Below are 12,648 nucleotides of genomic sequence, written 5' to 3' on the forward strand. Positions count from 1 at the left end.
ACTTGAGGGATTAATTTATTTATTTTACTGAAATAACTAACTGATTCTGACTTCAGTGTAGGATACGACTGATTCCCCGTGCTTGAATTTTTTTTTGTGTGTCGTGCATACTCCGATCTAATAGGTGGCAGTACTTGCTTATTTCCTGAAACACCAGAGACGTATTTGTAGCACGTGGGTCGGCTGGCAAGCGTGTCAACATGGGGAAGAGACAACGAAGGGAAAACGATGCTATTAGCAAATTAACAAAGAAGCATAAAAAACATTTGAAGGAGTTTGGCGAAGAGCATCCCTTCCACGATATGTAAGTAGGGGAACAAGGACATGGCATGTTATTGAATAATGTTGTGTTCTTCTGGTATAGAAATAACCCACTAGGATAGCTGCTAGCAAGCAAGCAAGCTATGAAGAGTTTCATCATGTTAGTGAACACTAAATCATAGTTGCTTCTGCTGATTTTGCCTTGACTCTTTTTCAGTGTTAATGAGAGACCTGAGAGGACGCAGATTGTACATCTGGTAAGTAACGAGTCATTTCTCATTTTGCAGAATCCGTTAATTTACTACCTGCGCTGACGTCATTTTTGTAAACTACCAACCTAGTTAACGTGGTTAAGTAACTTAGCTGTCTTTGCTAACTTTATTTTATCTGACGTGCAGCGTGACAGTCCAAAGCGAAAGATTAATGAAAGCGATGATGAGCTCCAGCCGGAGGAGCAGCCATCAGCTTATCAGAAACTACTAGGCACGCTGAAGCAGTCCGAGGATGATAGCGAGGAGGACGAGAGCGATGAGGAGGAGGAAGAAGAATTAAGTGAAGAACGTAAGTGTAACTATTCTTTGTCAAGAACTGCCCTATATCAGACGCAACATTATTTCAATGCTTGTTGTGAATAGTTGTAAGCACAATCTATGATTCCTTGCAGAAGAAGAAAGTGAGCTTGAATCTGAGCAAGATGGTGAGGAAGAAAGTGACACGAAAGAGAAGGAGGTTGATCCTAATCTTAAGGGGGGTGAAGCAGTGGTGAAAGCTGGTGGAGCATTGGATGTAGTGGAGGACCGCGAGGGAGGCCAAGCAGGGGATGAATTCACAGACAAGAAGCACGAATCCCAGTTCTGTCTGGAGACAAACATCCCTACAGAGGGAGATCCAGATGGAGAAGATGACACAACTACTGAAGGGGAAGAAGGTGAGGGATGACTGACACTTAAACACAGAGTTATAGGCCTATCTTACAGTGTGTTAATGTATGTAACTATATGTGTATGTATATAGTTGTTATGCTTCGTCAAAATAATCGTCCATTTAAACATCCTATCTTTGCCAAACTGTCTTGTTTTCTGCAATAGAAAAAAATAAAAAATAAACATTTTTTTATCCAAACAACTAAATGATAAGACTGGATAGTTTAACCAAGAATATTATCGTGGTTTATTTATGTGCTTACATCATAGAAGCGCATTTTGTACTATTTCCCATAACTTACAATCTCCATCTTCTCGAACTCCTAGTTGCCATGACCTGATTTGACTTTTTTTCAAAAACCTACTTGAATAATCAAAGCCATTTCTTCTACGAAACTTTCTAGTTATTATTCTCCCCAGTACATTTTATTCCGCGTTCGATAGTCTTCTTCCACTGATTTACCCCTTACGAAAAGGGTGGTTTCTCCTATCCAGTCACTAGCATCTGATTTTACCAAGTAGTACTCAGTCTCAAGTTCAAAATCATGTCCATTGCCCATCTTTGAGTAAATTAGAGATGTGATTGGTTCATGCACATCCGTAGTTCTATACGCCATGCGCCACCGCTGCTAGTCCATTACTCATTCACAAGAGGTATTGAATTAATTCCGAAGACAATGCCATTTTTGACGACAAGATTTTTATAATCTGTGCGTTGCTTCGTGACTCCTCTAGCTTCAAAAATGAAGATATTTACGCGTGATCAAGTGCGGAAGAGGATATTTTACAGCGACGACAAAGTTGACAGCCGCAATGAACGCCGTTCAGATGGAGCTAGCCTGCATTCCCCTGAAGAGGAGGCGTTGGCGGAACAGCTGGATTGTGTCCTCGACACGTAAGTACACATCTGCATATACTGTTGCACATACTCATAATACTATTAGCGTTGCGTGCTCACTGGCTGAGCTGCTAACATTAGCTACGTGAATGTGGCTAGCCAAGATGCAGTCTTTTTATCTCACATCGTTTTTCAGTAGTTCAACATCTAGTTAGGCGCTTTTGACTTATACATGTTAGAATTTATATATATATATATATATATATATATATATATATATATATATGTTCTGTTTACGTTCATACTCAATCATGAAATTTGAGGATGTAATTATAGATCCTCATAACAATATAGGCACATTGTGTGCTTTTTTTTACAATATCTGTTAGTCTTAGAAAAATCTTAGTACTCTGAGGTTAGTGCACTTTTTTGCTTGTGCCCTGAATGCGTTTGCTACTGGATTGCTGGGTTGTTTGTGTGATATTTGCCAATTTCTTTCATTTCAGAGATGTCCCTGCAGGAGGCACATCTGGCTCTACCTCTCCCCAACTACCCAGTTTTTCTTCAGAGACTCCCATGGGTGCATCTGACCTCTCCCCTCTCCGAACGCCCCTCAGCTCTTCTGACCTGCCAAGTCCCTCAAGCCTTACTCATACTCCAAGGAAGAAAGGGGCCAGAAGTGTGAGTGTGAGCCCATCCAAGAGGAGCGCGACCACACCTTCAAAGAGGAGCACACCCACTCCTTCAAAGAGGAGCACACCCACTCCTTCAAAGAGGAGCACACCCACTCCTTCAAAGAGGAGCACACCCACTCCTTCAAAGAGGAGCCCAGCCACACCGTCAAAGAGGAGCACACCCACACCGTCAAAGAGGAGAACACCCACTCCTTCAAAGAGGAGCTCATCTGCCCCACTGGAGGATAGATGGCATGATGCGTCTGAGGAGGATGTGCGCCCCCCACAGTTTCCATTCTGCCCTAAGAGAACGCCTGGAGCTCAGCTTGATTTCCAGAAGACATACAGCCCCCTGGAAATTTTCAAGCTGTTTTTCACACCTGTTGTCCTTCAAACGCTGTGCACCAACACCAACAAATTTGCTGCCCAGAGGCGTGGTGAGGGTGCAAAGGGGGTGTGGACAGATGTCACGCCAAATGAGATGCTCAACTTCTTGTGCCTTGTGGTGTATAACGGTCTGGTCAAGGTGTCAGCTCAAAGGGACCTGTGGAAGAAAACTCCCCTTTTCAGCTTTCCCTTTCCTTCCAGGGTCATGCCAGGCTACAGGTTTTCGGCCATAAATGCATATTTACATATGTGTGACCCAGCTGCTGGAGTGGTGAATGACCAGCTCCGTGGTCAGCCTGGGCATGATGGCCTTTTCCGCCTGAGGCCTCTTCTTGATGACCTCCTCAACGCCTGCAAGGCATACTACCACCCACACAAAAATCTGTCAGTTGATGAGCGCATGGTAGCCACAAAAGCCAATAATAGGATGAAGCAGTATATGAAGGCCAAGCCCACAAAATGGGGTTACAAGCTATTCGTCCTGGCCGACAGCCAAAGTGGTTACACATGCAACTTCTCAATTTACCAGGGGAAGTCGCAGGCTCCGAGTGGCAATGGGCTGTGCTTTGACGCAGTTGTCGACTTACTCGAGGTGCGCTATCTTGGCACAGGGTTCCATGTGTATGTGGACAACTTCTACACCAGCTCCAAGCTTTTCACCCATCTCCACCAGCTGCGCTATGGGGCATGTGGGACCTTGCGGGAGAACCGGGTGGGGTTTCCACGCACAACTGAGAATGCGTTGTCCAAGAAAGCTGCTAGAGGGGAAATGCGCTGGATCCGCGAGGGCCCCCTGCTTTTTGTGAAGTGGAAGGACGCGCGTGACGTCGTCATGTGCTCCACTGTCCACAAAGCCTACAGTAGTGAGGGTGTGATGCGCCGTATCCGGCGCCCTGATGGATTGTGGTCCAAGGGAAAGATTCCTGTTCCTGAACCAGTCACAGAGTACAACAAGTACATGGGCGGGGTGGACCTCTCTGATGCCCTCATCAAGTACTTCACCTCGCACCGGAAGACATTACAGTGGACCACAAAGCTGTTTCTGCACTTTGTAGATATTGCGGTGGTAAACAGCTTCATTATCTTCAAGGAGATGGCAGAGGCGAAGAAGCAAAAGCACCTCAACCAGAAGGCCTTCAGGATGGTTCTGTGTGAGCAGCTGGCTAAAGTGGAGCAGGTGGAGCAGGTGGAGCAGGCAGTTGTCATTGCTCCTCTGCCACCAAAGCCAAAGACCAAGCCTTTTGCCTGTTACCCGAGCGTCGTCTGTGAGCTCTCTGATGATCCCTGTCTCACTGCCTCCAAGGGGAGGAGGAGGTGTCGGCTATGCAAGAGCAACACCATTTACAAGTGTGAGGCTTGTGATGTGCCTCTTTGCATAATTCCGCGTCGGTTGTGCTTCACACAGTGGCATAAAGACAAGGACAGTCCACCTGACTGGTTTTATTTTACGAAAAACTGAGACCACTGGAACAAACATCAGGACAGGCTACCTCATTCTAAGTAGAAAACCACAAAAAACATACATGACTGTACTTCTAAATAGATTTAGGCTATAGACCATTGTTGGTACAACGGGGATTTATCCATTGTGTTTTACTTTAATCAAGAACTTGCGACAGTCCTCCGATCTACACTGCACTGTAACTGCGACATTACAGCTACGACATAACTCCTCTGCGGAGACTTTCTACCTCATCAACAAGGGATCCGCCTGCACGATCTCCTTCCCTGAGCATTTAGCTATCCTAGCATGCTCACTACCTGGCTAAGCGTTCCACTGTTTTACCTTTGCCACTGTTCATGTACTTGATCTGTTTTGTTCACTAAACATAACTCGTGATATATTTTCATGGTTGCTTGGTAATTGGCTTCGCCACACCATGCAAGGGTTATTGTTAGGATTCTCAGAGACATATGGTGTTGCATGCAATACTAACCACCTCCTGTCCTAACTAACTTGGCAACATATTTGCACATATTACACCTTCATTGGCCTTCATATAGCCACACACACGAAGGGAACACTCAAACCTCCTGTTTCACATAGGCTCAACACGGAACAACAGTGACTGAACAAAGGAACACACGCACACATAGCGCATACTCGAGCACGCAACCTCACACATACACATAGTGCCTGTCTTTCATCCCCCCCAACACACACACACCTTTAATTCATTAGTTAGTTACATTTAGTTAGATTATATATATTATGTGTTTTTTTTATTTCTGATCATTATGTTAATAAAAGCTTTGATTTATATACGCTATTTGTTTATTTGATGTCAAAAAAGGATGAATGATGCCAACCTTTTCTATTCAGAACTCCAAAGACCTTCAACCTTGCTATTAATAAGGTTAATTTGATTGATCTTTATCTTGACCACTGTGGAGGACACAACACTTGGTGTGGCACCCCCCTATATGTTCTACCTAATTGATCTGCAGTTTTGTTGAATTATTGATACCTTTCCAATCGGGTAAGATTACTATTACTTTTTATGCACCCACATTTATCTGGTGCCTGCTCACAAGGTAAGGTACCTACGTTCTTGCTCCCTTGTGGGGATGGTTTGCTGTTTGCTTTTGTATTTGGTGATTTTTGTATTGGTTAGGAGACACCTGGAAATGGAAATGGTGGTGTGCTAGCTAGGCCATTCATTCATTTTATTTTGTAAAATCAATTGTGTAATTCTTCTGAGCGTGATGATTCTTTCTTTCCAGACACTTTCTTGAAATACATGAATACAGAACTTTCTGAAGAGGAGGTGAAGCTGATGGCAGATAGTAAAAAAACTAAGACTCAGATCAAGGTAATCTTCAACTTCTTGGATAGTCTGGGTTGGATGGTCTAAAACCAGATTGGATGGAGCCATCTTTAAATAAATCTCATGTTCTTCCATACAGTGGCCCAGACTGGGTAACCTGCTTTGCACCTCTAGCCTGGAGAGGCTCCCAGCCCCAGGGCAAGCATCCAGCATTGACATCCCCCCTCTCCACAAGTCCCTTCAAGCTAACTGGACCTCGCTGAATCAAGCCTTTCAGCCAAAGGGTGCACCTCCACAGGAGCTGAGCGACCTGCAGAGGGAGCTCTTGGGCCTCATGGGTACCTACAGGGATGTGTATGTCCCCGAGTGCTCGCCTTCCACTGATGCAAAGGAGGTGAGGAGCGCCTACTGTTTGCATGTTCTAAACCATGTGCTGAAGGCCAACTCCAACGTGCTCACCCACAACGCCAGCCTCAAGGATGGCAAGATGGGGGATGATGAGGCCCGAGACCAAGGCCTTACCAGGCCAAAGGTAACACTCTTAACTCTCAGATAGATATCAGGATGTCAAATACATTGCACCTGCATTCAGTGACTTTCATGAACGGGTAAGTGTACATTTGAAACTGTGAAGTGGCATCTCCCTACCCAGAGGTTACCATGCACTGATTTTGCTCTTGGGACAGGTGCTGATCGTGGTGCCCTTCCGAGACAGTGCCTTGCAAGTGGTCCAGACCTTCGTCCACCTCCTGGAGCCCAAAGAGAAAAAGATTGACGTGAGCAACAAGAAGAGGTTCAAGGATGAGTTTGGGGAGGATCCCGAGGACCGACCAGCCAACCTCATCAGACCCGACGACTACCAAGCTATCTTCTCTGGCAACGTAGATGACCATTTCAGGATATGTAAGCAAGCATTTCTACTCATTTGCTATTGAGGGTCTGATTTCTCTTACGACCAATTTCACGAAAAGCATTAAAATGGTGGAGAATTCTTTGCTTGTATTTCTTGCTGTCCTTTTCTTTGTCAACTCCTGTAGTTGTTCCTTTCCTGTGTTTGTGGTCATGTAGGTGTATCTATATTGAAGCGCAGCATTCGCCTTTATTCACCGTTCTACTCATCGGATATCATCATCGCCTCCCCGCTGGGCCTGCGCACGGTGCTGGGGGTGGAGGGGGAGAAGAAGCGTGACTTTGACTTCCTGTCCTCCATCGAGGTGGTGGTGTTGGACCAGGCGGATGTCCTTCTCATGCAGAACTGGGAGCATGTGCTGGTACGTCCTCAGCTGAGCCAGAGTGCCCTCTCTAGAGCCGCCGCTCAGCTCCTGCGTGGAACGGTGTTTGCAAGAGATCTTGCACTATATGTAATGAGGCTTAACAGTTAGATCAGCCAGTGTATAAAGAGAAACGACCGGCGAGCAGACCCTTCCAGTATTGTAACGCACAGTAATATAAATGACCTGAAAGGCTGTTGAACTCGTCTATTCATCTCGATAGGTTCATTATCCATTGATTTAGACATGAAAGTCCCAGCACACTCTATTGTAATGTATTCTTCCAGGCTAGGGTATTCAGAATCATGGCTTTAGCATTTTGTTATGGCAGTTGCGAGCAAGAAACTTAAAATTGTTCAAGTTGATGTTAGGGTGTCTGACCAAAGCCCCTGTTTATTTCTCAGCATGTTATGAAGCACCTGAACCTGCAGCCGTCGGACTCCCATGGAGTGGACTTTTCCAGAGTGCGCATGTGGAACCTGAACGGCTGGGCAAAGTACTACCGCCAGACCCTGGTGTTCAGCTCCATCCAGGAGCCTCAGATAAATAACATTCTGACCAAGCACAGCTTCAACTGCAGAGGACAGGTGAGGCAGCTCTTACATACTAATTCTGTCCCGTGTGTGTGCGCATTGAAAAAAAATAAACTGATCCCGCATACTCCTGGCTCTGTAAATGGTAAACAAAGATTCCAGTACTTGGTGAACAGTGTGCTATGTCAGAGATTGGAAGAAAAGAATGCTAAAGCACTGACCGTACAAACACTCATTTTCTACAGTTTGTTTACAGTTATTGAGGCAAACACACAGGTGTATCTCTTCAGGGATCCTGTCCATGTTCTTAGTCCCTTATAATAACATTTACGAGACTCAGTGGCGAAAACCATTGGTTTACTTTGACAGGCCGTCTTAGGATGGGATTTCCTTTTATTGCTGTTTTGTGGTTGCTGGCTTTAGCCTTTTAACGCCCTGGTTAAAAATGCTGACGTTTCCCTTAACAGGGTTTTTAATTGTTAATGTTGGTAATATGTCATTTTAAAAACAATATGGATTTTTAATTGATATTAATTATTGTCATATTTGCTTTTGTTAGGTTGCCATCAAAAACCTCCCCAAAACTGGTTCAATCTGCCAGGTGCTTGTGCAGTTGCCACACGTATTCCAGTTGTTCCAAGCAGACAGTTTGATGGACCAGGATGCAAGGTGTGTTTCCTGGGAAATTGTGCAGCAGTATGAACACAAGGGGGCGCTGTTGATCACTTTAGTTTTTGTGACTTGCTGTTTTCCTTAAGCAGCTGCTGCAGGTGTATGTTTGTAGGTGTTTCTAGTGTCCTCTCTTATTCCTCAATATTCCACTGAATATTGTTATTGTATGTAAATCATTGATATAAATGAAATGTTTATAACATGGGTCCAGTGCTGCCACTAAACTGACTGCGTTCATTGGACAGGTTTCAGTTTTTTGTGGACAAGGTGTTGCCCCAGTACAGAGACTCCGTCATGTCCCACACCTTCATCTACGTGCCGTCATACTTTGACTTTGTGCGCTTACGCAACTACCTGAAGAAGGAGGAGGTGAACTTCACCAGCATCTCGGAGTACTCGCAGCGGTCTGAAGTGTCCAGGGCACGCCATTACTTCCAGAATGGCGACATCCAGTTCCTTCTCTTCAGTGAGCGGTTCCACTTCTACAAGAGGTGAGGGGACAGAAATAGTATTTTGCCAAAATGTTAAACCACAGCAGACCTCTTCATGAACTGTTGGAAACGTGGTGCTTTCCACCATTTCTGTGAGCACAGGCTGTGCTGATTTTTTTCAAATTCTCTGACAGGATTTGAGGATTTTCCCTGATGAGATTACTGGCTATGAACCACACCATGTGCTATAGTCTACTTAAAATAGAGAGGTTGTTACTTTGTACACTCAAAAGAGCTTTTGTCTACTAAGGTGGTGGGTAGATAGAAGTGTTATATCATATGTCATTAAGATACAAATTAATGTAGGTTTATGACAGAATATATAGTCATTTATCAACAGTAGGCTATTCTAGGTTTAATATCAACACTCCTCTCTCTGAAATCATAGATACACCATAAAGGGGATCCGACACCTCCTCTTCTACGGGCTGCCCACCTATTCCCACTTCTACAGCGAGGTGTGTAACATGCTGCAGGCGGGCACTGATGTGGTCGACACTGCAAGCTGCACCTGCACGGCCCTCTACTCTCGCTACGATGCCCACAAGCTGGCCGCTGTGGCCGGAGCAGAGCGCGCGGCCCAGATGCTGCAGTCCAAGAAGCCAGTGCACCTCTTCATCACCGGGGAGGACAAGGCCTTGTGAGAGAGAGAGAGACACCAAGAGACTGAGAGACCGAGAGAGGGGGAGAGGGGGAACAAGAGGGTTTAGACTGGGGAAGGCGTCCCAAAAGCATTGCAGACTTTGCACACACTAAAGTGTGACTAGACATAGATCAGAATTAAACGCTGCACTGCCTCAGGAAGGAAGCAGATCATTTGGGTTTTTTTTCTTCTTCTTCTTTTTTTTTTCTTTGCCTTTTTAAACCTAAATGGAACAAAACTGGGAGAGTTAATAACATGTCTGACTGTCTGACTTGAAGAGCTCTCTGAAATTGAAAGCCTGCGGATACGTTGTTTCTGCTCGGTAACACCTCCTCCGGAAGCCGATGGTGTGTGAGTGACGGAGAAGGATGCAGATGGTGCCGTTGCAGTTAAATTGCCATGATGTCTGTTGCGTCGATCATTGCAGAGGAAGTCCATCTGCTGTGGCTTGTAAGGAGGCTTTGATTGACTTGTGCTTTGATTTAAGTTGTTCTTCTCATCAGACTTTGTACATGACATTGTCTCTCCAGATTTGTAGTCTTTCAATGCAAACTATTTCACACAGTTGACATGTTTTTCACATCTTTTCCATAGTGATGTAATAAATTGTTTGGAATTTATCATAACATAGATAATTGTTGTGCAGACTCACTTGCAGAGGGCAGGTATTGTATTAGCTCAGTAGATTGTATTTGTGCAACCTCAAAGCTATAAAGTGTGAACATCACACTACACATCACAGTCTCACCCAAGCTCACAAAAAGATGGTGTTCATCTTTGGTGTTCATCTTTGGGTCAAAGCAGTCACATAATTGGCCACATCTCTCTGATAGTGTAGTAAATCTCTAGATGTTGTGTATTCTAAATGAACAACACAGCATACATCACCCATATTGCCCCCCGTCCACTCCCATTCACTTACAGCTGGAAGTATCCATGTGATAAAGGTGCCCTTTTCTAAACCACCTTGTTAATCTCCAGAGGCAGCTGGGAAGTGAAGTGAAGTCCCCATCCCGTTATCTCCTGGCAACATCGATCTTCATAAGGCGTGCGTGGTGTGACGGGTGGGTTGGGCCGCTGGAACTGTATGCGTGTCTTACTATCGACTGAATTCTCTGAATCTGTCAATCATCAGCCATTTAAACCCACTGGCCACAGTGAGTGGGGAGCAAAACATGTATTTATTGAGACAATGTGTTGGCATAATGATTAAGACTACTGCTGTAGTTTACATAATTTGGCTATTGAAACAGCCGCTATACTTGATATGAACCCTGACCAGCCCTGATAGAATCACTAGATCTTCCAAGCAACACTTACAGACTGCTGTCACCTTTTCCGCTTCTGGGGCTCTTCTTAGCTCAGGATCCTTTCGATGACATCTTAAAAGCTTCGGCTTGACCTTCCCCCTCGCCTCCGAGCCGTGTGTCAGTCCCCGGGCTGCAGCCCCTCGCTTACCCCCACTAAGAGCGCTGATGTCTCTCTTGACTGGTGGCTCGCTTCAATCCCTCACCCCAACGAAACAGGAGAGGTCACCTGCAACAATGCACCACAAAGATGGAGACGAGGGACAAATGGCTTGGCAAGCAAATGGACATCAGGAGAGAAAAAGTAAGAGTGAGTAATCGGTTACGGTGTCGTCACCATTCATATGTGTCTCTCGTATTTACACCGAGCAGCCCTTCAAATTGCAAATTTAGCTGAACATCACTAAAGTGGTTGCTAAAGCATTTGTTTGCGTAGGAACCAATGGCCGGCCTTGTTATGTAATGTTATGTAATTAGCTCCCCTTCAATGCACCTCTAACTTGGAACAGACTTGTGTTAAAATCGACTGCTGGCATTACGTAGAAGCCGTGCCAGGTCAGCTTCCAGAAATGTGTGACCGCATGACGTACCAACAGCTGCAGCAGCACCAGTGTTCGGTCAGACCCAGGCTGAACCCAGGTCACACAGTTCTGGCAGGGTAGAACCCACAGATACCCCCCCAAAACTTCACTGACATGGTCAAATATTGTGAATAGCAGTTAATTGCAACATTAATACCAACAACATAATTCTGGTCCATTCCCTGCACTAGAACTTACTTGACCCCCTCGGAAAATAACGTCACCCTCACCCACCCAGCTTTCCAGTGTTGTAGCCCGGGGTGTTGTCAGGTTGTGTAATAATGTCATGGGCCCTGTCACACGTGGGAGCCGACTGAGCACAGCTGGAGAAAGGAAGAGCAGCTGACATTTAACCCAGCGGTGTGCCCACCACAACTCTGCTCATGCAGGCCAGGCCAGCGTAGCAGTGAGATCTGGGGCGACGGAAGAATAGCTGTTGTGTTCAGAGACGCATTAAAATAAACTTCATAAATCTCTGTCTCCCATTTATATATATATATATATATATATATATATATATATATATATACACTTAATATTAAATATACTGTATATATTTTTTTACTTTAAAATGTGTTAAAATGAGACCCAGTGCAGATGTGGAGAGTAAAGCGAGAGGTTTACTGAGAATGCTTCTGTAGACTTTCTCGTTCTCTTCAGACCTGTTTGGATTTCTTCTCCCTACTCTACTCTCCTCTCTCTTGCCCTCTCCATCATTTTCTGTTTTTCACTTGTCAGCTGGGAGATGAAGCGGCTGTCGCTTCCTGAAGCACAGACACTGTCGTCGTGAATAATGAATATGGCTGTGCATTTGTGTGGTTTGGCCCTGGTCCAGTTTGCCTCAGTAAAGCAAATTCTCTCCCAACCCCACCCCAATTCACCAGTCTGCCTATCTATGTTGAATCTATGATCTATTCAGTGCAGATTATTGAACACCCCCCCCCCTACACGCAAAAATAATAGATAAATAATAAGAACAGGATTTCACTCTTTTGCTGTATACACCATTTTTCAGAATGCCGTAAACAGCCCTAACCTAACCTACCCCCATTATATGACAAAGCACGGCAGCAGAGCCCGCTCTCCTGGCCCACTTGAATCCTGCTCATTAAACTTTAAACCAGGTTGGGTAGGGCCATTTGTTCAGTGCCGGTTGAGATGGAGTATAGAGAGGCGTCAAACTGTGGACATTACATTCACCGTGCACCAGAGAACGCTTTGTGCTCCTGAGAATGACGGAGTGTTGTATATCCATGACCAATTTTGTTTGTATGAAGGGGGGGTGGGCGGGGGCCTCTC

At 45.1% G+C, this 12,648-nt stretch overlaps 1 protein-coding gene across 1 annotated transcript; it reads left to right on the top strand.

Moving 5' to 3' along the window:
* Positions 1-200: 200 nt before the first annotated feature.
* On the top strand, positions 201-9,490 carry utp25 (UTP25 small subunit processor component; the record flags this gene model as incomplete). Its single annotated transcript, XM_080850511.1, has 12 exons — positions 201-304; positions 479-518; positions 660-822; positions 926-1,189; positions 5,808-5,896; positions 5,991-6,383; positions 6,538-6,754; positions 6,920-7,122; positions 7,527-7,709; positions 8,215-8,324; positions 8,573-8,818; positions 9,207-9,490. 12 exons carry the CDS (start codon positions 201-203, stop codon positions 9,460-9,462), a joined length of 2,268 nt encoding a protein of 755 aa, XP_080706637.1. The 3' UTR covers positions 9,463-9,490.
* Positions 9,491-12,648: the final 3,158 nt, after the last annotated feature.

Source organism: Sprattus sprattus (genome assembly GCF_963457725.1).
Source record: "Sprattus sprattus genome assembly, chromosome: 13".
Classification (NCBI taxonomy): domain Eukaryota; kingdom Metazoa; phylum Chordata; class Actinopteri; order Clupeiformes; family Clupeidae; genus Sprattus; species Sprattus sprattus.